The sequence below is a fragment of the Primulina tabacum genome, chromosome 7, assembly GCF_025594145.1.
Source record: "Primulina tabacum isolate GXHZ01 chromosome 7, ASM2559414v2, whole genome shotgun sequence".
Taxonomy (NCBI): Eukaryota; Viridiplantae; Streptophyta; class Magnoliopsida; order Lamiales; family Gesneriaceae; genus Primulina; species Primulina tabacum.
This window is the reverse complement of record NC_134556.1, coordinates 32,182,021-32,206,693: the sequence shown is the minus strand read 5'-3', so window position 1 is coordinate 32,206,693 and position 24,673 is coordinate 32,182,021. Positions and strand designations below refer to the sequence as shown.

General features: G+C 37.9%; 2 protein-coding genes across 4 annotated transcripts; both read left to right on the top strand.

Moving 5' to 3' along the window:
* Positions 1–8,575: 8,575 nt before the first annotated feature.
* LOC142551293 (translationally-controlled tumor protein homolog) lies at positions 8,576–11,012 on the top strand. Its single transcript, XM_075660447.1, has 5 exons — positions 8,576–8,748; positions 9,724–9,797; positions 9,925–10,053; positions 10,132–10,289; positions 10,714–11,012. Exons 1-5 carry the CDS (start codon positions 8,721–8,723, stop codon positions 10,829–10,831), a joined length of 507 nt encoding a protein of 168 aa, XP_075516562.1. The 5' UTR covers positions 8,576–8,720; the 3' UTR covers positions 10,832–11,012.
* Positions 11,013–12,311: 1,299 nt separating this feature from the next.
* Positions 12,312–23,836, top strand: LOC142551292 (kinesin-like protein KIN-13A). Of its 3 annotated transcripts, none has more exons than XM_075660444.1 (13): positions 12,312–12,424; positions 12,832–13,082; positions 13,608–13,829; positions 13,928–14,119; positions 14,255–14,359; positions 14,466–14,543; positions 14,816–14,897; positions 20,568–20,730; positions 20,984–21,313; positions 21,994–22,212; positions 22,293–22,896; positions 23,008–23,073; positions 23,293–23,836. In XM_075660444.1, the coding sequence occupies exons 2-13, from the start codon at positions 12,897–12,899 to the stop codon at positions 23,473–23,475; spliced, it is 2,430 nt and encodes an 809-aa protein (XP_075516559.1). In that variant the 5' UTR covers positions 12,312–12,424; positions 12,832–12,896; the 3' UTR covers positions 23,476–23,836. The 3 variants fall into 3 exon arrangements, with proteins under 3 accessions (XP_075516559.1, XP_075516558.1, XP_075516561.1); XM_075660443.1 differs by having other exon boundaries at positions 12,366–12,497; XM_075660446.1 differs by lacking the exon at positions 12,312–12,424 and adding an exon at positions 12,659–12,680.
* Positions 23,837–24,673: the final 837 nt, after the last annotated feature.

Genomic DNA, 24,673 nt, shown 5'->3' with positions numbered 1-24,673 from the left:
AGTTCAATATTTCAAAATATTGCAGCGGAAGAAAATTAAAGTTTTTCCAACAACAACGATTTAAAAATATCTAACGACTGATAAAATTGTTTGCGAAAAAAATTAACAACTGCTGCTCTGAGGTCCTCGGGTGCCACTACTGCCGACCCAAGCTGGCTCACTGGTCCCCACCCTCGGCCCTGGCCTCATCAGTACCTACAACAATCAAGTCTAGTGAGCCTAAAGACTCAGCATGCATATATCGCAGGTAACGAGTAAAAATCTGAATTTAAAATATGCATGAGTTAACATATCCTGTCCTGAGGCATACTGAAAATAATCTGTACTGAGCAATTATAATACGTGCATAATTGAACTGGAAATCACTGTAAAAATATTTGCTCCTTGGAGCCTGTACTGAAATATCTGGTAAAATTTTCTGTTGTGTGGCCACTGCACTAAGCTGAACTGATCGGTAACTGGCTACCGGGGAGGCTGAAACTGATCTGAGCTGGCCGGTCACTGGCGACCGGGTGGTACCATACTGAACTGATCGGTCACTGGCGACCGTATAAAATAACACTCCCACATAGTGAATGAACCACAAGCCATATCGCATAAATCTCAAAAATAATCATTTTCTATTTAATGCACGTAAAATAATTAACTGGCGTAATGAAAATTCCTGTAATTTTACCAACTGGATTGGATTGGATCGTTCCCAGTCTCGCTGCAACCTAACTGTGCCATGAAAAAATATGCAATAGCTTAAACTTGACCAACTACGCAATTTACGTTCAAAAGATGCGACTATGACGCCTAATGACTTCGCATTTAATCATGACTCCGAGCCAACTAGAACTGACACTGAACCGACGTATAGTCATGATTAAAATACGCTGAAAAAATCATGAAATAATGCTCCTAAAATGATAGGGTCGAAATCTAGGTGAAATGGAGGCCAAAACACGAAACGCTCTTTCGAGAGTCAATTTGGCACATTGCACTGTAAATTCTCGTACGACCTCAAAAATGATCCAAATGACGAACGGTTAAAAACATGACCTTCCTAACTCAATGAGGCACTATCCAGTCCAAGGCCATGGGCTAAAAGCCAACCAAGAACTCAAACGAGCCTTCTAAACGACACAGCAACTTGCTGTAATTTCCAGCAGCTGCGACCTAGCTTGCATCGCGTCGTTTGCGAGACTTTTGGCCATTGGGGCTTGAACCACCGACCAAAGCCTCTCCACAACGTCCCAAGGAATGATTTGAACCATGGCTAAGGGCCCTAGGCCAGCCACAATCCGCATCACACCAAATCTTAACCGAAGGGTCCAACCGAGAGCAACGTGCATGCGTGTGTAGTGTTTATGCTATGATCGATGTCTTGCGTCGTTCCAGTGGCCATTTGATTGACCATGGCACGATCTAGACATCTAGGAGCATGATATGAACCGTGGCTAAGGGCCATAGGCCAACCAAGATCCATACCAAGCAACAAAAGAACGAAATCAAAAGCTGAACAAATGAAGAAGCCGAATGGGGAAAGGGGCTGTTTTGATGTTTTGATTAAAAACCGAGGGGCCATGGACCAAGCCACCAAAAGGGCAACTTAGTCACGTCTTAGACATGCTATGGAAGTGATCCAACCATGGCTATAGGCCCTTGGGGCAGCCAAGATCAGATCCTTCCTCCTTGACATCCAAACTGAATTTTCGAATCACATTTCTGCACCTATGGGGAACTTGCTGTCATTTCGGTTTTCCAGCAAGCATGGGGCTGGTTTGGATGGACCAACATGGTCCTAATGCATCCTACTACATGTATACAAGCCGCCTTGGGAGCCTGGAGTCGATCCAATACCTGAAACTCACAAACCAAAAGAAATCGTGAAGCTTGCCATGAAGAGCCGAAATTCTGCATGTGTGTTCCAAAATATTTTGACATGTATCTCGGTTTTTGCTTGCTAAAACATGATCATGTACTGAAAAATAAATGATAATATGACTTGATTGAGGTTTGAAAGAAATCTAGACATGCCTGGTTTCGTTTTGAAAGAAAACGAACGAAACAACGACGACGCGGCACGGAGGAGGTGGAGCGCTTCTTGTCTACCTTTCTTGAACTCGATTTTCTTGCCTTCCCTCTAGCTAAGACTCACGATTTTTCTACACTGAAAAATGGATCTGAATGGTGCTGAATTCGGTGGTGAGGGAGGGAGAAAATGGTTGGGGGGTGAGATAAGATGGGTGCAAAATATAAGGAAGGATCAAGACCGAGTCTTCTCATTTTTGAATTTTGAATTATGGTTTGATATCAAATGAGTTGGTGGATGCTTCTAGGAGGTAGTGGCCGAAATTTTGCTTATTTTTTAGTCTAGGATATGTCCATTAATTAATTAAATTGTGCTCCCAAAAATCCTAGAATTATCCTACTAATTACATGCAAAGAATTGGTCAAAGTTGATGAGTTGGAAAATGAATCTTCTAGCACTAAGGGTGGCCGAAAAATGCATGATAAAATAAAGGGAAATGTTGATTATCTAGTCAACTAATAATCCTTGAAAGCCTTACTAATCCTTTAAATAATTTTAGTGAGCTAACCCCTTAATTAAATAACTTAAATGAGTTCATTTCTTAATCACCTCAAATAATTAAATTAAATCCTCAAACCTCCCTTACTAGCTTAAATGAACTTACTTGCTAGCTAAATTAACTTCTGGAAATATTTCTCGAAATCTTAAATTCTATCTCAAAACTCCAACTCCGGTCCGGCCTCACTGAAATAACTGAAATGCTAAAAATCAAACTACTGAACTGAAATAATAAAGTAATTAACTTCAAACAAATGCATTTAAAATAATCATGCAATGAAGTCAATTAAATTTAAAAATCTAGAATTATGCATGGCTTATACGTCTACTGACTTACGGGTTCTACAGAAAGTGACCCTAAGTACAGCCTATCATCCTCAAACCGATGGGCAAACTGAGAGAACCATACAAACCTTAGAAGATATGCTGCGAGCATGCGCCATTCAATTCAGTAGCAACTGGAGCACTCATTTACCCTTAATTGAGTTTGCATACAACAACAGCTATCACAGTAGCATTGGAATGGCTCCATATGATGCCATTTATGGAAGGAAATGTCAATCACCACTGTATTGGGATGAAATGGGAGAGAAAGCCGTGGTGGGATCCGACAGAAGAGCTGGGCGGATCTGAAAAAAAGGCATGTAGAATTCAACGTGGGCGAGAAGGCTTATGTGAAAGTCTCGCATATGAGAGGAGTTGTCCGATTCAGTAAGGCAGGGAAATTGAACCCTCGATATATCGGACCCTTTGAAATATTGGAGAAAGTGTGGGCACGCTAGCATGCAGACTGACACTGCCAACAACCATGTCAAGGATCCACAACGTGTTCACGTATCCCAATTAAGGAGGTACATTCTGAACCCAAGTCACGTGTTGGAGATAGAACCGCTCTTGATCGAAGGAAACTTGGGAGAAGAACTGAAATACGAAGAAGTCTCTATCAGAATTGTGGACACCAAGGAACAAGTTTTAAGACGACGTACCATTCCCTACGACAAAATGCAGTGGTCCAACCACACAGAGCGAGAATCAACTTGGGAAGTTGAAGAGAAAATGCGGAAAGAACTACCTATTTGGAGACCAAGTCAACTCAAGTTTCAAGGACAAAACTTCCCATAAGGAGGGAGGAATGTTAAAACCTACTCATGTAGCTCAAATTTTAGGATGCTTATTATTAAATTTTTATGGTGTATATATTTGGATGGGAAATGTGGGGATACTCTTGGATATACAATATTAAGTTAATAAATTATGCATAAACATGCAAATTTTCGAAATTAGGAAGAATATTTGCAAAATTGGTATATCATACAAGATGCAAGGAAATAAGATAAATTAATTCTTGGATATTCCTAAAAATTAAGGAATAAATCCCACACTTTGGTAGCTAAATAACTCAATTGTGGGATGCAAATTTTGATGCCTATCATGCAGGATTTAGATGCCCTATTAAGCTCCAATCCCCTCACCTATAAATACACCATCAATCCTAGCCATTCTCTACACCTAAATTCGAAAATCCCTTGCTGCAAATTTCGAATTTCTAACAGCTTCTCCCTAGCCAAAACTCTGCTCAAAAATCGTCTCAGAGTTAGCCTAGACTGTGAGCCGAAGTGCTGCCCGAACGAGGAGCAAGAAACAATTCAATCCAAAGCCGTGCATTTCACGTTTTAGCGCTCAAAATATATTGTAAGTGGGCTTGTTTTAAAAGTTTAAATTTTGAATTATGCATGTGTTCGGTTTTGGAAAATTGTCGAGTACAGATTATTTTTTCTTGTGTTGGTTGTCATATGGTTTTGGACACTGTGAGGAGTCGACTGTATATGGGTGGGAATCTCAACCATGATATGACCCTTATGCGGTGGGGATGTAACCGCTATACGGCCTCGCCCCCTTAGAGAAGTAAAAATTAGGGACTGATATCAGTAAACCATAGAAAGTAGACGAATCTCAGTGCCTGGTAAATGTTATGCATGTGATATGAATGATGTTATGCAAGTCATGTGATTTTCGAAATTATGCATGTTGTTATATTGTTCTCGAACGACCCACACTTGCTGAGTATTTCTCAAAATACACACCCCCCTTACAATCATTTCCCAGATAAAACCGACGAAGAACTCGAGGAAGAGGAGTCGGACCAGTTTTGGGGTTGGTGAAATTTGAGACTTGAGATTTTAAAATTTTAGTTAAGTTTAAGTTTTTTTATTCAGTTGTAACGCTTCCGCACTAGATTCTGACGTTTTTTTTTAATTTTGGGATTGTAAAGACAATTGTTATTTCGTTTGAATTATGATATATAAACTGGTTTTTGTTTACACTGTGCTAGGAGGCTGGTTATTTTCGATTGTGTGATTGTTAAACAACGCCGATGTCAACCCTGAGTTTCGGAGGGCGTGACACTTTGATAACAATATCTCCTTGTCAATGCCTTCAAAAAATAAATAAAAGTACTAGTAGATGATAGCGGCGAATATTTAAAGCATAGAAAGATCAACAGCCATAAGAAATAATTGTCTTTCCTGCTGAGATACTGGGTATGTTGCACTAGATATATATGTATTATTGACATATATAATTCTTAAGTTTTCCGTGTAGTTGATGATAGAGGATGGTTCACGCAAGTTTTCCATTATATGAATTTGAGTTCGAGTAAGTTGGCTTACTATTTTAAAAAGTTTGTGTATGTTTTAAATCGACTGAGCATATTATTATTTGATATATTTTGTTTCTGAAATTAAAAGTTGGTTTTAAGAAATGTCATGATTCGAGTTCGAAGTGAGAAAGTAAATCTAAAAATATGATCAGTTATGATACGATATGGCCTAACAAGGCGGGTTAATAACCGTTATATAGTCTCATATCTTAGAGGAGTAACATATGGGGAACTGATCGTAGAGAACCTCATGGATCATTTTATATACCAGAAGATCAGTGAGAGTAAGATTTGTTTCCTTATTTTATATATGGATGATATATTACTTATAACCAATGAAAATGATTTGTTATATGAGGTGAAATAATTTCTCTCTAAAAACTTTGGTATGAAGGATATGTGAGATGCATCTTATGTCATTAGCATTAAGATACATAGAGACAGAATTCGAGGTATTCTAGGTATATCTCAAGAAACCTATATAAACAAAGTTTTTAGAGAGATATCAGATGAAAGATTGTTTACAAATTATAGCTCTCATTGTGAAAGGTTATAAATTCAATTTGGGTCAATGTCCAAAGAATGATCTAGAGCGAGAACAAATGAAAACATTCCTTATGTTTTTGTTGTCGGAAACTTTATGTATGCTCAAGTTTTCACTAGACCTAAAATTGCATTTATTGTTGAGATGTTGGGAAGATATCAGAGTAATCCAGATTTAGACCACTGGAAAATTGCAAAGAAAGTGATGGATACCTTTAAGGGACTAAATATTACATGCTTATGTTCAGACGAACTGAGAATTTGAAAGTAATTGGCTACTCTAATTAAAACTACGATGAATACATTGATTCACGAAAATCCACTACCGGATATATTTTCATGTAGCGTGGAGCTGTATCTTGGAAAAGTGCAAAACATAAATTGACAGCTACTTCCGCTATGGAAGCTGAGTTCGTAGCTTGTTTTAAGGTGACCTCACGTGGTGTGTGGTTAAAGAGTTTCATTTCGAAGATTAGAATTATGGATTCTATATTTAGCCATTAAGAATATGTTGTGACAATTCAGCTGTTGTTTTTAAGGCTAAAAATAAAAAAGTATTAGTCGAAGCAAGCACATCGACATTAAGCATTTAATCATACGAGGCGTTAAAGATAAGAAATTAATAATCTATCACATTAGCACTGAATTGATGATTGCAGATCATTTGACTAAGGGCATGCCACCATTGAAATTTAAGGATCATACAAAAATGATGAGACTTGGTTTTTTTATGTAATTTTGTTGTAAGAAAAAGTTAATGAAACTCTGATGTGATATTTTCTCATATTTACTGTGCAAACAAACATTCATTGATTCGAAAATATCAATAAAGTTAGACATCGAATAAACATAGGGTTTATTTATTAAGTTATACATTTGAGATACATAACACATTGGGATACATGAAAGATAATACTCGTTTTTAGATGACTTATCACTATGATTTATGTATTTTGTTTTCTCCTATGGTAAATAAGATATGGGGAAAGTGGGAGAATGTATGCAAAAAATGGTCCATATCAATTATATTCAAAAGAAGAATAAACATGTCCGCATTGGGGATGGTCATAGTCTGCATTTTTTGGAAATAGACATGTGCCGACGAAAATTGAGACATGCATGGGCCTCTTCTTTTAACTATTGAGCTCTCAATCAACTCTTTGATGATATGAGAAATGTCTATAAATACCAGTGATTGAGGTCCCTAAACACACTTCATAAGAACAAAAAACATCATCTATGAAGAGAATTGGAGTGCTTAGAAAGCTTCAATTGGGAGAAAACAGAATACTTATAAATTATTCAATGATTGGATGTAACACTCGATCTGCTTTCGTATATTTGTTTATCAGATTCATAGATGTATATAAACAAGATTTTTTTAGAAAAAGTCCTATATAAAAACCCTAAACCAAGAAGAAATCAAACAAATAGCTTCAATTGTATGATTCCACATAAACAAATCAAAACAAACATTAGAACACATGGATTAACAAGAAAAACAAAAATAACAATTTTAAAAAGAAAAAAAATTGGAACTACCTTGGGGGATCTGATTATGGCTAGAACTGAACTTAGAATCGTGATCTGTGGATGATTCTTGTGAGATACTCGAGAGAGAATGTGGCAGAGTGAGATTAAAGGGGCTCTTGATGAGGCAAAAACTAGAAAACAAGATCGCTTAAATAGGCTTTGGCTTCGGATTCATATTTGAATTTCATTCGTTTCGGGTTTCATATGATTTCGATTTGGAATTTTGAAACACTTAGAATTTACATTGGATTTGGATTTGGATTTAGAATTTCATTAGGGTTAGTGTTTGCTAACTTGATTCATACATAAATGATAGCGATAATAAAAAAAAATTGATTTGAAATTTGGTTATAAAATAATTGAATGGAGAAAATAATATTAATATTATCGAAAATGTTTAACATAAAAATAAATATCAAGAAAATAAAAAAAATTAGTTTGTCTTAACTGTTAGAGTAGGTCTTTCATAAACGGTCTCACGAATCTTTATTCGTGAGACGGATCAATCATGTTCATATTTACAATAAAAATTAATATATTTGACATAAAAAGTAATATTTTTCCGTGGGTGATCCCATATAGAATATATGTTTCACAAAATTGACCTGTGAGACCGTCTCACATGAGTTTTTGTTTAACTTGTTAATGATTCAGAAAATCACGAAAAATTGATAAAAACATCACTAATTATTAGTTGGAAAATGTCCACACACAGATGATACTGTTATGTTTAGGAAGAAAAAAAAACATTTTTGATGAAAAAAATAACTTCTCGTTAAGAAGACTAAGTTTTCATATTCGACTTATCCATCTAAAATCCCAGGTATGATATTGTGTCATGTTAGCTAATAGCAGCTATCTGTGTTTACCACCGGGCTTTAGCTAGGGTGATCCAAAAAATTTTAAATTTTTTTATGTATTAATTTTTTTAAAAAATTGGATTAATTTTATGTTAATCTGAATGGTTTAATTTAAAATATTAAAGAATTACAGAATTTAAAATTCTAATTCAAATTTGAAAACCTTTGTGTTCCAAAAATATTTAACTATTTTTATTAAATTTTTTATATATTAATTTTAAAAAAAATTAATTAATTTGATATTGGACCAAATAGTTCAATTTAATATATTAAAATATTACGACTTTAAAATTTGCCCGGCCCACTCCTGGGAGAGAACTAAAATTATTGGGAAGGGACAGATTGGTAATAAAAGGGAAAACCATGTCTATTTTAGGCAATAAAGAAAAAAGATTCCTTCTCCGAGTTGGACTCTTCTTCGTCCAAACCCTCGCTCCTCCTATAAGTACTCCCTCTCTGTAACAACTTCATCCCTCTCTCGCTCTCTCTGCAGATCTCTTGCTCTCTCTTTCGTGTGTGAGGAATATACGAGAGCGCAAAGCTTGCAGTCATGTTGGTATATACAGATAAGCTTTCAGGTGATTTGATTCTTGTTCGATTTTTTAATCTGAAATTGTGGGTGTCGATTTACTTTATCTTGGTTTTTTTTAATGATTTTTATAGATCCGTGCTCGAGTTTGTGTGTTTTGTTATGTGGGCTCGATAGGGTTTTGATGAATCGTGATTTTGATGTTGATTATGTTGTTGAATTTTGGATCTCTGGGTTCTTCTGGTTGATTTGTTTAAGTAACTGTTTTTTGTACCTATGGTTCTTTATTCGACTATTTATGTTTCAAAGATCTGATCTTTGTTCGACATGTGTGGATCTTTTTTTGCTTTTTGGTTGTTTTATTTGTATTTTTTGTGGGCTATTCGTATTTATTAATATCTCTTTAGGATAAACTATTGTATGTTCTTTGTTGAGTAATTGATGGGTGGTTGTTCCACCGTTCGCGATGAATTTTGATTAATGATTTAATTTATTATTTGTTTTGGATGAGTAAATTTTATTTGTTAACAAACTTGAGTGACGGTGAGAAAGATAAATTTTTTATTCATTGTATCATGCGTCATATTGATTGTTTCTTGCTGAACAAGAAAAAAAGAATTGTTGTTTTGTTTCCTGGCGGTGTCTTGTGTGCTTATAGCTTGAACTTTGTTTTTTATAATCCTGTTTCTTATTTTTTTATTGGTCGTTTTATAAATCAAACTTGTTTTTTTGTGGATACAGAAGAAAGCTTTAAGAAAATTAACCTGTTGGGGATAAAGTTTGTTGACGAGTTTCCAAATATCTTTTACCGGATCATGTTATTTTCTTAAAGTATAGCGGTCTTTGTGATAACTTGGTGTGGTGTATTTATCCTTATTTGTGAATTCTTATTGATTTTGTTTATAAATCTGAGTTATTTCAGCATGCATGAGATTTGTTGAAAACGTATTGATTTATACGTGTTTGATTTCTTGCTTGTATAATAAGATATTTACCATTGATGCATGCTGTTCATACTTATCAGGTGATGAACTCCTCTCGGACTCATTTCCGTACAAGGAAATCGAGAATGGGATTCTTTGGGAAGTCGAGGGAAAGGTTAGATTTTCTCCCCATTACACCTCATTATCATGTTTTTGGATTCTTTCAGATAATTTCTTTTGGAAAGGGGTTTATTTGTTTCTTATTTACTCGAACTGACTGCATTTTTACCTGTGAATTACAGTGGGTTACTTTGGGAGCAGTTGATGTAGACATTGGTGCAAACCCGTCAGCTGAAGGAGGCGAAGAGGAAGAAGGTGTTGATGATCAAGCTGTAAAAGTAGTCGACATTGTTGACACATTCAGGCTCCAGGTTGGGCATCTCATGCTTTATTTCTTATGTTATATTTTGTGAGTTTCAATATTTGGTCTAATTGTAATGCTTTTACAGGAGCAACCTGCTTTTGACAAGAAGCAGTTCATTGGCTATATGAAGAAGTACATTAAGCTGTTGACAGCCAAGCTCGAAGGGGAGGAGCTTGAGGTGTTCAAGAAGAACATCGAGGGGGCAACCAAGTTCTTGCTTGGAAAGCTCAAAGACCTTCAATTGTAAGAAATAATCGTATTTCATTCATTATTTCTGAATTTTTTTCGTTCCTGAATGTCATCGGGACATGGCCCATTTGACATAGATTGCATTTGGATGGAGTTGTTGGCATAAAAAAAGCGTTCTGTTTAAAAAAATGTTGGTTTTTTGAAAAGTGATGATTGGTTGGGCTTTTACTCTCCAAAACACACGTAAAGAAGTAGAAACCAAGAAGCAAGCTTCAAATGTTGCTTTGGATGCTTATGTGTCAGCTTTTATTTATACTGTAAAATCGATATTTTCGTAGTTATATCCAAAAATATCACCGTCTTTTAAGAGTCTTTTTTCAAGTACTTGCATGTACAAACTGCTATGCCGCCACCCCTGCTTTTTTTGACCCAAGAATTTTGATTTTAATCACGGAGGACATTTTTTTTTCCTGGCTAGTTTCGTCGGAGAGAGCATGCATGATGACTGCACCGTTGTGTTTGCTTACTACAAGGATGGAGCCACTAATCCAACATTCTTGTACTTCGGCCATGGTTTGAAGGAAGTCAAGTGTTGAGAAGCTCGACAACTATCAGAGCATACAAGTTGTGGCGTCAGCTATCGCTTTAGTCTTTACTTTTGTGTTTTGTGGTTTTTTTTTTTTTTTTGGGGGATGTTTCAGTACTTTAAATTGGTTGGTCATTTTATTTTTGGATTTTAAATTCAACTTATGAAGTAACTTATTCCAGTTTTGACTAGATTTATGAATGTTTTAATCTACTATTTGTGTGATTGGAATGATTCACCGAACCTGTCCCGAGGATATTATTTATTCTGAAAGGTAGAACTAATGGTGATCATCGGTTCAAGCCATATATTTGATGGTCGATGAATCTTGCTAACTTATATCCAGGCTAAAATGTGATTATGTAACTGAGGATTAATGATTAGAATAGATAGTTGTTTCACTCCTTTGTTCATATGAATACCAAATAAAATTACTACTTGCTCATAATTTTTAATTATTTGGGTGCCTCGCATATGCAAATCTTGGTATTTTCTCCATGAAAATTGTTTTCGACGGGTGTTGCCCACTTTATAAAATGGAATGTGATGTATTTCGAGTTAGTGAGTCGCTATCAGTCCAATTAAAAAGCATCATTCTTTGAATGTTATTTGTATCATCAAGGCTTGATGGGAGGTGGAGAATGGGTCGAATTACAGCATGGAATATTGAGTTTATTTAAGCCAGCCGACTAATGGTAGAGACTTTGATTCAAATCTTTTAACTTTTCTGACGTACGTGGAATTGAATGCATCCTCGTCACAAAGAACCAATTAAGATTTAATATATGTTAGTAATAACAAAATTATATATATTGGAATCTACTATAATGTTTCGAATGTGTTTTAGTTCAAAAAATTTTGAGTTACTCCATTAATTATTTGTATTCGATCTTAGCATCTTCCTCATCAGTTAAAACATCAATCATTGTGTTTTCGTATGTACTAGTAAGAGAAAGATGTAATCATAAATGCAATATGGTGGAACTGATTGTAATTAATATTTGTTCATTACCTGCTACGTCGAGATTGTGAGAGTAACACTTTTGATGTATTTTTATAAAAGATGTTCACGTAAAGATTATATCTTTTGTGATACAGTGTCATGTATCTATATATGTAAGACAGATCGGTTGTGTTTATATTTGGAGTGAACAATAATATTTTTGACATAAAAAATAATATTTTTCTATAAATAAAGTAGAAAATTCGCTTCACAAAATTGATTTTTCAAGAAGTTATTGTATGAACATTTGAATTCAAAACAAATATGGTGAGAGCGTTAATATTTTTGTTTTGAATTCAAATGTGCATATAAACATCTTATAAAAAATAGTTAACATCTATATAATTTATGAAAATTGACTTTGTTGAATAGCAATAAACTGCTTTGTCCTCCAAAAAATTTATTTGACAATCACAAGATTGATAAAAAAACAATATATATTTTTAACTTTGGAAATGAAAATTTTAGTTCAAAAATATTTTTGATAAAATGCAAAAATGTTGTAAGCAACACAAAAATTACGTTTACTATAAATTATCATTCCTTATTGAACGAACTTACGGTAATTTCACACTCAGAGAATCCCCAAAAAATATTCAGGTGCAAATATTTAGGGTTTTTTTAACTATCAGATCTATGTTCTTTCCATGCTCGATACTTTTTTCTGTTTCAGGTATGCACACACGAATTCTTCACGCTTCTGTTATGGTACTTGCATAAAAGTAGATAACTTGTAATGAAATGGGTTGTTTTCTACGACGAATTTTGGGTTGCATTTTCGATTTATGTGAAATTCAAGTCTAGAAATTATCAGTTGGAATTCAAGAGATTCATTTGTTTTAAACGGCGGTTGTATGTATGTAGTTAATTTCGTTCACATTTGGTCAATCTGTTATGCTTTTTGTCCATTTTGACAATAAGTTTGGGAGTGATGGGATTATTTTTACGGTGTATATCAGGCTGGTTATTGTCTTGAATTATCTCTTCCTGTCTCTTTTTCGTTGTAGCGTGGAAGAATTAGATCTTAAAAATTGGTCCACAAAAGAGATCGGTTCGCCACGTGGGTGGCCAGATGCACCAGAGCAGTTCAGCGGCGGCCACTGCTCTGTATGAGACCAATGGACCTGGGGTGTCCAGTGGAGATGCTGGGGATGCCGTGATGTCAAGGTGGCTCCAGTCTGCAGGCTTGCAGCATCTTGCCTCTCCAATGGCATCCAATGCAGTTGATCATCGCCTGCTCCCTAACCTTCTCATGCAGGTAAATATTTTTTTTCTATAGGATCCACTTTCATCCCTGTTGATGTTATGCATGTTGTATCTGATGTATAATTCAGTGATGGCAATTGGTCTGATCTGATGTTAGTCTGTGAATTATTTTTAACTTTTTTTGAGGGAAAATAAATTCAACTTTCATTAGCAGGGACTGAGATTCTGATGGGTTAACCTGTTTTGCATCAGTGGCACTCTTTGTATATGTTTGTCACATTGATGTTGGAAGAGAGCTTTAGAATTCCTTACGCTTAAATGCTTGTACTTTGTTTTATATATTTTGTATTATATAGCAGTTTGTGTCTCTCGTCTAGAGTTTTTACCGGAAATTATATCTCAGCATTCAGCAATGCTCTTTTAAACAGCAGTGTTTTCGGTTTTTCTTGAGTATTGTTGGATGCCTTTTTTTCTTTTTGATTTGATGAGCGAAAGTAGTTTATTTGTTGCTCTCTATGAACATTGGCATTTCTAATTCATCATCAATTGGGTAGAGTGTAATGTTGTTTTTGTTAAGGGTTATGGACCACAGTCTATGGAAGAGAAACAGAGGCTTTTCAAATTAATGAGGAATTTGAACTTCAATGGTGAAACTGTTTCTGAGCCTTATACTCCTAGCGCCCAAAGTTCAGGTCCATTTGCGGCGTCAGATGGATATAATTCTCCTGAATTCAGAGGTGATTTTGGAGCAGGTCTTTTGGATCTACATTCGATGGATGACACAGAACTCTTATCTGATGTATGTCACTAAATTTCGACTCTGGAGAGTTACATTGTACTTGTGAGAGCTATAACATCTGTGCTGATCATAGATGATCGCTTAATATTTGTTTTCAGAATGTTATCTCAGAGCCTTTTGAGCCATCACCTTTCATGCCTGCTGTGACCAGTGACTATGATAGTGATTTCGATGGAATGGACAGCATTTTGCAGGGTGGCAAAATGGATTCTGAGGCTCCTGCTGTATTGCCTACAAATGAAAAGGAATGCACCGCAAGGGAAAGTAATGTTGCTAAGATTAAAGTTGTGGTATGTTGCAAAACCTTCAGAATTCTCTTTCTCAAGCTGGATTGCCTCCAAATTTTTTCGTATAGGAAGATATTTATGTTGATGTTATTCTCAAGTCTATAGGATAATATAAACGAGTGTACTTTTTTGTCACAGGTGCGCAAAAGACCTCTCAATAAGAAGGAAGTCACTCGCAAAGAGGATGACGTCGTGACTGTGTCTGGTGATACTTTTTTAACAGTCCATGAACCCAAATTAAAGGTCTGAAAATTTGCATGTTATGATGTTGAGGTTGATTGGCAACAGAGTGAATAAATTATTATTCTTGCCTGACTTGAGGAATTTACATTTGAACATTGGTTTGAAGGTAGACCTAACTGCATATGTGGAGAAGCATGAGTTCTGTTTTGATGCAGTTCTAGGCGAGTTCGTGACAAACGACGAGGTAAGTGATGTGTTCCCTGATTAGAAGTTGATGCTGGTAAACATTTGTGTTGAATATCAACTCCACTTCTAGTTAAGATTTGGGTTTCCATTTTCCTTATTGTTTGGTCTTAGCTATAATGACACATATTAGTTGTTTTTAATTCATTTTTCTATTGGTTAGTTGTGGTGGTCTTTTTATTCTTTCATTTCTTTGGTAAGGAGTCATTATTGTTGATATTACCTTATTTCGGTTTGTTTGTTCTCATCGAAGGCATTTTTTTTTCTAATTAGGTATACCGTGAAACTGTGGAGCCAATCATACCCACCATTTTTCAAAGTACCAAAGCCACATGTTTTGCATATGGCCAGACAGGTGTGTTTCTTTGTTATCATTGGTCTATAGATTCAGTGGTAGATGATAAGCCTTGCCTGCTAGTGGCGTTTTTTATTCATGATGGTAGGCAATCTGTAATTCATGAAGTTTTATGTTTAATGTTTAAAATTATGAATGTTATTTGTGTTTTATATATGTTTTCCATTTCTGTAATTCTTTACAAATGTATTTTGGTTTACTTCTATAGTATCGTCGTTCGATGAACCCTTGACGGCTTACTGTGCGATAAAAATGTTATTTAGTTTATTCATTTAATTTGATTCCAGTTACATTTAATTTTTAATATGTTTAATGCATCCAAAGTTCCTTTCTTGAACTCCTTTTTACGATGTAAGCCACTTGTGTAACTGAACCGCCTTCAATGGCATTCCTAAGGTCCTGCTGGTTGAATGCATTTGTCTCGACCTCCACATCAGGCCAGGGCCAGCAAGGGAATCCGAATGTACATGTCTACAAGAGGCACACGCATGGCAGATTCAAGGGCAAAGATTAGGATTATGTTCTTATCAGTTTATTTTTAAGTTATTAGGATTGGGTAGATAGGATCTGGTTTGTTAGGATTTGGAATATGGTTATCATCTCTAGGATGAGATAAACTAGGACTCCTTTGTATTTATTTGCATCTTACGTTTAATGAAAGGCATTCGGAAAATTTCCAAACAAGGTGTTACGAGATCGTGAGGTTCTCTCTATCGAGCCTCATACTCATCATCTTTACAATAGGTCGTCAAGGCCGGAAGTCTAACAAAACTAAGTGGAATCTGGACTCCAAGTTTTCCTTTCCCAATAGACCCGTTACTCGATCATTAACGCGGGAACGCGACAAAGTGGTATCAGAGCAGGGAGTAATGGGTGACTCGGCAATCTCGAAACAACTCGATGCCTTCATGAAAATGTACATCGAGGACAAGAAGGTACAAGACCAGGTTCAGCAAGGGTTTCGAGAGCAACTGGAAGAATTATCACTCTCATTGGCGGCTGTTCGCACAGAATCCAACCAAAACCAGGACATGGACAGTAACGTCCGGGGCTCGAACGACTACCGTCGGGGCGGCTCCGATAGAGGAGAAGGTTTTGGAGGACAGCGCTATGCACGGCTGGACCTTTCCCGATATGATGGGCTTGCCGATCCTCTAGGGTGGTTAACTCACTGTGAAAATTTTTTCCGCCATCAAAACACGCCAACCCACGACAGAGTAGGGATTGCAGCGTTCCACTTGGAAGGGGATGCACATTTATGGTTTTTAAAGGCCGAGGAAAACAGCCCCAACATGACGTGGAATGACTTCAAGGAGCAATGCCACTTACGTTTCGAACCCATCCTCCGCTGCACTAAATTAGGGGAACTATCTAAATTGAAACAGACCACTTCCGTGGAAGACTATCAACAGAAATTCGAGCGATTAATGGCTAGGGCGACCAACCTATCACAAGATCAATTGGTGGAACTTTTTATCAGCGGGTTACAGGAGGTTATAGCAGCGGAAGTCCTCATTCACCTACCTCTGAACTTACCCAGGGCCATGCGCCTCGCAAGGTTATATGAAATGCGCTCGGGGGTGCGTCCCGCCAGCAACCCGCCTACTAATCGCCGCAATGCTACCCCACAATCAACAGGTCCATTTATCCGGAGGTTAAATCGCGCTGAGATGGAAGAACGAAAGGCGAAGGGACTGTGCTATAATTGTGACGAACGATATCTTCCGGGGCATCGCTGCAAGAAGTTGTTCTGGATAGAAACATTGGATGATGACACACAACGAGATAACCCGAACCTTTCCATCGAAGAAGGCGAGCCAGAGGTTTCAATTCATGCCATCACAGGGACTCAGGGAGCACAAACCATGCAGATCAAGGGGACGATATCACGCAACCCACTGCTCGTCCTCATTGATTCGGGCAGCACTCATTGTTTTCTGGACAAGTCAGTGGCACAGAGTTTGGGGCTTCCAATGGAAACCAAGGCTTCTCTTCAAGTTTTGGTGGCCAATGGGAGACGGATTCCTTGCACGGGAGTTTGCCACAACGTCGTTTTAGGTTTGGGAGAATATAAGTTTTGCATCGATTTTGTTATCATCCCCCTGGGTGGTTTCGGTGCAATTCTAGGGGTCAATTGGCTCCAACTCTTTGGACCAATTCAATGGGACTTCGCCAAGATGTGCATGCGGTTTGTGTACCAAGGGCAGACAATTACTCTCCAAGGGAACACCAAAGACAACCCTCGATCGAATGCTCACCTTGCTACCATGCACGTCCAGAAGGCAAAAGACCATGATTTACATAATCTCCTCCTTGAGTTTTCAGCAGTATTTGCGGAGCCGTCAGGCCTTCCTCCCCTCCGCCACTTCCAGCACAAGATCAGCCTCGAATGCGGGACGAATCCAATTGTTGTCTTTCCTTATCGCTATGCGCATTCTCAGAAGGATGAAATTGAAAGACAATGCACCGAGATGTTATCCAAGGGCTTTATTCGATATAGTACGTCTCCTTTCTCATCACCCGTCATTCTAGTTCCGAAGGCAGATAAAACTTGGAGGTTTTGTGTGGATTACCGTGCTCTAAATGCTAAGACAGTCAAGGACAAATTTCCAATACCAATCATCGAAGAACTATTGGATGAATTATTTGGTGCTTACTTCTTTACAAAACTAGATTTGCGAGCAGGTTATCACCAGATTCGCATGGACCCAGGAAGCATTCCCTTGACAGCATTCCGAACACACCATGGGCACTACGAATTCGTAGTTATGCCTTTCGGTCTCACCAACGCGCCCGCCACATTTCAAGCTCTTATGAATTATGTGTTCCAAGATTACCTACGAAAATTCGTGCTCGTATTTTTTGACGATATCTTGATTTATAGTCCTACATGGGAGAGTCATTTACAGCACTTACACGTGGTGCTCACTACACTTCAGCATCACCAACTGTTCTTAAAGCGCTCCAATTGTTTCTTTGCTTAGCAGGAAGTGGCATATCTGGGCCATGTGATTTCGAAATCAGGGGCTAAGGTGGATATATCTAAAATCGAAGCCATCGCCGAATGGCCACAACCGACCTCGCCAACAACTCTACGAGGCTTCCTCGGTCTGACGGGCTATTATCGTCGTTTTGTCAAAGACTATGGATTAATTGCTGCCCCGCTGACATCTCTTCTGCGGAAAAATGCCTTTAAATGGTCCTTGGAAGCCACAACGGCATTTGAAAAACTCAAAACAGCGCTCACCACAACACCGGTCCTCGCCCTCCCGGACTTTTCAAAGCCATTTGTTGTGGAATGTGATGCTTCGGACTCAGGAATGGGTGCAGTACTTCAGCAAGATGAGCGCCCCATAGCTTTCTTTAGTCATTCATTTGCTCAACACCATCAAAAATTACCCGCCTACGAGAAGGAACTAATGGGTTTGACCAGAGCGATACGCCATTGGCGCGCATATTTTTGGGGCCAGCCATTTGTAGTACGTACGGACCACTACAGCCTCAAGTATCTTCTAGAACAAAGAATCGCAACGCCATCTCAACAGCGCTGGTTATGCAAGTTATTGGGGTTTACGTTTACCATCGAATACAAAAATGGACGTTCTAATATCTTGGCGGACGCCTTGTCCCGACGAGAATCTCTCACAGCATACGCCACCGCTGTCTCGGCTCCCTCTTGGGATTTCTTAGACGATATTAAAGCAGAACACGCACACTCGGACGAAATCCAACAGTTCATTCAACAAAATGTCAGGGCTATGTCACATGACCACTGGGCTTATGTCGAAGGACTTTTACTGTATAAGTCTCGCATTTTTCTACACAAGGCATCACCATTGACCAATCGAATTATTAGTTCCATACACAATTCGTGCCATGAAGGATATCAAAAGACATTACAGCGAGTGACGCGCGACTTCTATTGGTCAGGAATGCGACGGCAGGTGCTGGACTTGGTGGCCACGTGCCTTGTCTGTCAACGGAACAAAGTTGAGCACCTTCAACCGGCGGGGCTCCTACAAGCACTACCGGTCCCTAACCAGGTTTGGGCAGATATTTCGATGGACTTTGTGGAGGGTCTCCCCTCCTCACATGGGAAAAATGTGATCTTCGTAGTGGTCGATCGTTTGTCAAAATATGCACATTTTATTGCGATCGCCCACCCTTACACGGCTGTTTCAATGGCTCGAATCTTCTTTGACAATGTGTTTAAGCTGCACGGCCTACCCGAGTCTATTGTCAGTGATCGAGATGTGACCTTCACGAGCTCTTTTTGGAAAGAACTATTTCGTTTGCAAGGGACCAAGCTCTGTTTCAGTTCTTCATATCACCCTCAATCTGATGGGCAAACGGAGGCTGTTAATCGAGTGTTGGAAATGTATTTACGTTGTTTTACCAGCGACCATCCGAAGAAGTGGGGAGAGTGGCTCGCATGGGCTGAATATTGCTACAATACGAGTTTCCATTCATCATTACGCACCTCTCCATTTGAGGTCATCTATGGGAGGCCACCACCTCGCCTCTTATCATACTGCCCCGGGGTCGCTCGCCTAGAGGCTGTGGATCAAGCATTATTGTCTCGTGACAAGCTGCTACAAGACATCAGAGATCGATTGATGCATGCACAAAATCGCATGAAGGTACAATATGACAATAACCACCGGGAATTACATTTTCAGGTGAATGATAAGGTTTTGTTGAAACTCCAGCCGTATCGCCACTTAAGTTTATCAGCCCGCGCTCATCGAAAGTTATCCCCTCGCTTCTATGGGCCTTTTACGGTTTTGGAACGGATTGGGTCAGTTGCTTATAAACTCCAATTACCAGAGTCTGCCAAAATGCATCCAGTTTTCCACGTCTCCTTCTTGAAGCCATTTCGTGGGACAGAAGCATGCGAGCCCTCACTCCCTGCTCTACATTCAGGAGAGCAACTCCCTACCCCACAGTCCATACTAGACCAACGTGTTCACAAGGGAAAAACAGAGCTGCTGATTCATTGGCAAGGATTGTCACCAGCCGAGGCTTCATGGGAAGATGCGGCATTATTCACAGAACGTTTTCCAGCATTTGTGTTTGCGGACAAACAACTATCTCAGGGGGTGGGTGATGTCACGACCTCCACATCAGGCCAGGGCCAGCAAGGGAATCCGAATGTACATGTCTACAAGAGGCACACGCATGGCAGATTCAAGGGCAAAGATTAGGATTATGTTCTTATCGGTTTATTTGTAAGTTATTAGGATTGGGTAGATAGGATCTGGTTTGTTAGGATTTGGAATATGGTTATCATCTCTAGGATGAGATAAACTAGGATTCCTTTGTATTTATTTGCATCTTACGTTTAATGAAAGGCATTCAGAAAATTTCCAAACAAGGTGTTACGAGATCGTGAGGTTCTCTCTATCGAGCCTCATACTCATCATCTTTACAATAGGTCGTCAAGGCCGGAAGTCTAACAAAACTAAGTGGAATCTGGACTCCAAGTTTTCCTTTCCCAATAGACCCGTTACTCGATCATTAACGCGGGAACGCGACAGCATTCTGGTGAAGGGTAGCGATTTTAGGAGTAGCTGTACTTTAGTCCACATCTGATTTGTTGCGCATTACTGGGTTTCAGTCTCATTGTCTATATTATGTGAGATTGCTGATCACTTGTCCTTTTTCTCATAGGAAGTGGTAAAACATACACCATGCAGCCACTGCCTCTTAGAGCTGTTCAAGACCTTGTCAGATTGCTGCGTCTGCCTATATATCGCAATCAAAGATTCAAGCTGTGGCTGAGCTACTTTGAGATATATGGCGGGAAACTTTTTGATCTTCTTAATGATAGGAAGTTAATATTCTGACTGTTTCTTTTCATTTCCATTTAAAACCAAGAATTAGTTGATATTGAAAATCTTGCATTTGAAATTGTCAAGTATCTTCAACATATCGGAGGGAACCAAAATTAATTTTCCTGTTGTCTACTTCATACCTTAAACTTGAACACCAGTCGCATTACCAACTCAAATGTTCAAACAATTATTCTCATACTTTTCCATTTGTTTTAAATTTGTTCCTGTGCCGTTTCTGTATTTTTGTTGTAGGAAACTATGTATGAGGGAAAATGGCAGACAGCAAGTTTGCATTGTTGGACTGCAGGAGTTCGAAGTATCAGATGTCCAATTAGTGAAAGAATATATTGAGAGAGGAAATGCTGCAAGAAGTACTGGTTCCACTGGTGCTAATGAAGAATCTTCTAGATCTCATGCAATATTGCAACTGGCTGTGAAGAAGCATAATGAGGTGAAAGAGTCTAAGCGAAATAATGATGGTGATGAATCCAGGAGTGGGAAGCTTGTTGGCAAAATTTCTTTCATTGATCTTGCTGGTAGTGAGAGAGGTGCGGACACCACAGATAATGACCGACAAACACGGTATTAATTCTCTTGGACATGGTTTGTGCTTTTTTGCATTTCTACTTTGTTTTGGCTAGGCAATAATTTTTCAGTTTGATTGGTTCTTCGATTGAATAATTCAATCAATCAATAGACATGTTAACTGTTTATATCTTTAGAAGCTTTTGATGCTATTTCAATTTCTTGGTGTTTGTGCAACCTTAGATTTTGTGCCTCTTCTTAACCAGATCAGTGATTTTCACTGAATTCTGCAGAAGCCGTAAACTAATTTTTAGTTCATATTTAAATACTCTGATCAAATGCCAATGAATGAGATGAGGTTCTTATTTTCACCCTTGACCGTTGAGAATTTTGTTTATGTCGTATAGGTCATCTGATAATAGAAACAAGGACTTGGATTCTTTTTTAAACCATTGGAAATGGGATTTTTGTGTAAGTTGATTTCTGGGCTTTCAATAAAGATTAATATTAGTCTTAGGGAGAATGTTCCTTTGGAGACTTGCACTGTACTCATCAGTTTCTTACTGGCACACTTTTAGTTATATCTCCTTTACTTTCCCATCCATCTTTACTTTTTTTAAAAAGAACCTTCTATTACTTTCTTGATTAGTTTTGTCCTGTTTGTAGCTCTTTTCTCTTGGTTGATAATACCATTGGCATATATACCTTACAACTACATGTGTTATTTTTCTTGTAAGGATTGAAGGGGCAGAAATAAACAAGTCTCTTCTGGCCCTAAAGGAGTGTATCCGTGCTCTTGACAATGACCAGATTCACATCCCATTCCGTGGAAGCAAACTCACTGAGGTGCTCCGAGACTCCTTCGTTGGCAATTCCAGAACTGTTATGATCTCGTGCATTTCTCCAAATGCTGGCTCCTGCGAGCATACTCTCAATACCTTGAGATATGCTGATCGGTGAGATTGTTTTCTTTCCAAGTTTAATTCTTTCTCAATACCTTGAGATATGCTGATCTGAAAAGGCAAATGCCTGACAGGGTCAAAAGTCTTTCCAAAACTGGGAACCCAAAGAAGGATCAGGCTAATTCATTAACATCTGGCCTCAAGGAATCTTCATCAGCTCCAACTTTGTCTGTTTCCAACGAGAGAGTGGATTTTTACGAGCAGCAGCAAGAAGCTAAATTAGTGGATCCCGGTAGAAGAGTTTTAGAGAAGGAAACTTCGTCTTACACTTATTTGACCGAAGATGAGAGACAACCCTCTAACTTGTCTTCAAATAGCATCATTGATGACCGTGAAGAAAATGTGGCCACTGCTGGTGGATTGGAAAAGGAGCAACGTGATATAAAAAGTACTTTCAAGGTTTCCACCAGTCAGAAGTTGAACTCAATTGGGTATTCACAAAATTCAGTTGAGAAAGAAGTGAAGGTGCAGAAAGTGTCTCCACCTCGGCAAAAAGCTTACCGGGATGAAAGGCTCGAAAGGCCAGGACTTGAGACAAGAAAAGGCAGTGAATATCAGAATATGTCAGCCAGTAGTTATAAGCAACAAAATGCTAATCATTCTGATATAACCAATACCAGTTCTAAACAGTATGTGCCCGAACGAACCACTGATGATAACATCAATGAAATACTTGAGGTTGTTCTTGAAGAATCTCCTTCCTAAATTCCAAAACTGTTATATGGTTTATTTCATCTAAGTACTTTTAGTATATGCTGATGATTAGGCAGCTAATATTTTTCTGTGTAGGAGGAAGAAGCCCTTATTGTAGCCCATAGAAAAGAGATTGAAGATACGATGGAGGTAGCTCGTGAAGTAAGTTGATACTTATTCTTCTTTCTCTCTCTGTCTTATAACTCTCAATAATTTTCATGAATCCCTTTTATGTCAAATGACCGAATGGCTTTAACTTTCAGCAGCTAATGTTAAAGCTAAGTAAGTAAATATAAATCAAACAAATTCGAAGGAAGGAATTTAACCATTTCCATGCTGATGTGTTTTTTTGTGTGACACGTTTTTCCTCCGAATCATCAGGAAATGAAACTATTAGCAGAAGTTGATCGACCAGGCAGCCATATTGACAACTACGTGACTCAATTGAGTTTTGTACTATCACGCAAAGCTGCTAGTCTGGTCAGCCTTCAAGCTCGTCTTGCTAGGTTCCAACATCGGCTAAAGGAGCAAGAAATACTGAGCAGAAAGAGGGTACACCGCTAAGGCTGTTTACTTGCCAATGAATGCAACACCCCCGTGTTCTGTTCATAATTCCCTTGCAATTGTTTATTGTACTTGGTACATATCACTTAACTGTCAAATATGTATACAAATCACTTTGTACTGCATGTATTTGTGAAGCAGAAGAAACAAGAAACAAGAAACGGAAAGGAAAAGCAAAGAAATTGTTGTAGAAAAATATTGTCAGGGGATCACTTGAATGATCTTTCTACTGTCGATTACGTTTGTAACATTTCCATATGAATTACAGTGATCTGATCACGGAAACGCTGCCTTATTCTTATAATTTGTGAAGTGTTATTTACTCTGAGCTTTTGACAAAGAGGTTATTGTGTGAAATTTTAGTCCTTTCACTTGCAGTTATGTAATCCTTGTAAAGACGGATGTGCTTTACTTTTTCTCCAATTTTTAGTCCCTTCTTTCCCTAGCACTTATATTCATATAGCAATGGAGTTTTTTATGTTAGGAATATTTTGAAATTTTAGAAAAATTTGGGGTCAATGAGATGTTAGCACAAGTATTTGCTTTCATGTTAGAACCAATTACCCAATTTTAATTTGGCTATATGAGTCCATTGTTTTCATCGAACCCGCATGGCCAAATCAAACTGGATCATTTGTTATATCATTACCATATGTTAGTGAGAAATGGGAATTCAACCTCCTTTTTTTTATTTTAACTCCTAAATTTTATTTTTGGAAATAGATAGATGGTAGGGCACTAGAACTTTGTTTTTATTTACTTCACCTACTTTATGCATCTATTTTATCAGTAAGACATCATTTAGTGTGAATGATAATATTCAATATCATTGCATTCTTCAGCATTTCAATCAAGGTTTACAATAATTAAAATTAAAAAATAGTTATAGATTATCATTTTTCAAAATCCCACTCATGAACTTTATGCTCGGTCATCCATTCGAAATTTAGAAACCTACGTAATAGGATCCCGATCAAACAGCTTACGAAGGAGTCCACTCATTTCATTTAAGTTAAGACTCAAAATTTATTGGACCTGCTAATATTTCATCAATTTATCATAACAAAAATCAACTCGTATATCATCTTAATCTGTAGTTCCTCTTCGAATATGAAATAGAATCTAAGAAATACAGCATCAAGTTACTAAAACGCACATTTGAAGCCCATGTAAAAACTATCTTTGTGTCAAGTTGTGT

Excerpts from the sequence above, each read along its gene's own strand:
- LOC142551293 (XM_075660447.1), top strand. The coding sequence starts at position 8,721 with ATGTTGGTATATACAGATAAGCTTTCAG. Across the intron at positions 9,798-9,924 it reads TTTGGGAAGTCGAGGGAAAG|TGGGTTACTTTGGGAGCAGT; the intron begins GTTAGATTTTCT and ends TGTGAATTACAG. Across the intron at positions 10,290-10,713 it reads AAGCTCAAAGACCTTCAATT|TTTCGTCGGAGAGAGCATGC; the intron begins GTAAGAAATAAT and ends TTTCCTGGCTAG.
- LOC142551292 (XM_075660444.1), top strand. The coding sequence starts at position 12,897 with ATGCACCAGAGCAGTTCAGCGGCGGCCACTGCTCTGTATGAGACCAAT. Across the intron at positions 20,731-20,983 it reads GATCTTCTTAATGATAGGAA|GAAACTATGTATGAGGGAAA; the intron begins GTTAATATTCTG and ends TTTTTGTTGTAG. Across the intron at positions 23,074-23,292 it reads CGATGGAGGTAGCTCGTGAA|GAAATGAAACTATTAGCAGA; the intron begins GTAAGTTGATAC and ends CCGAATCATCAG.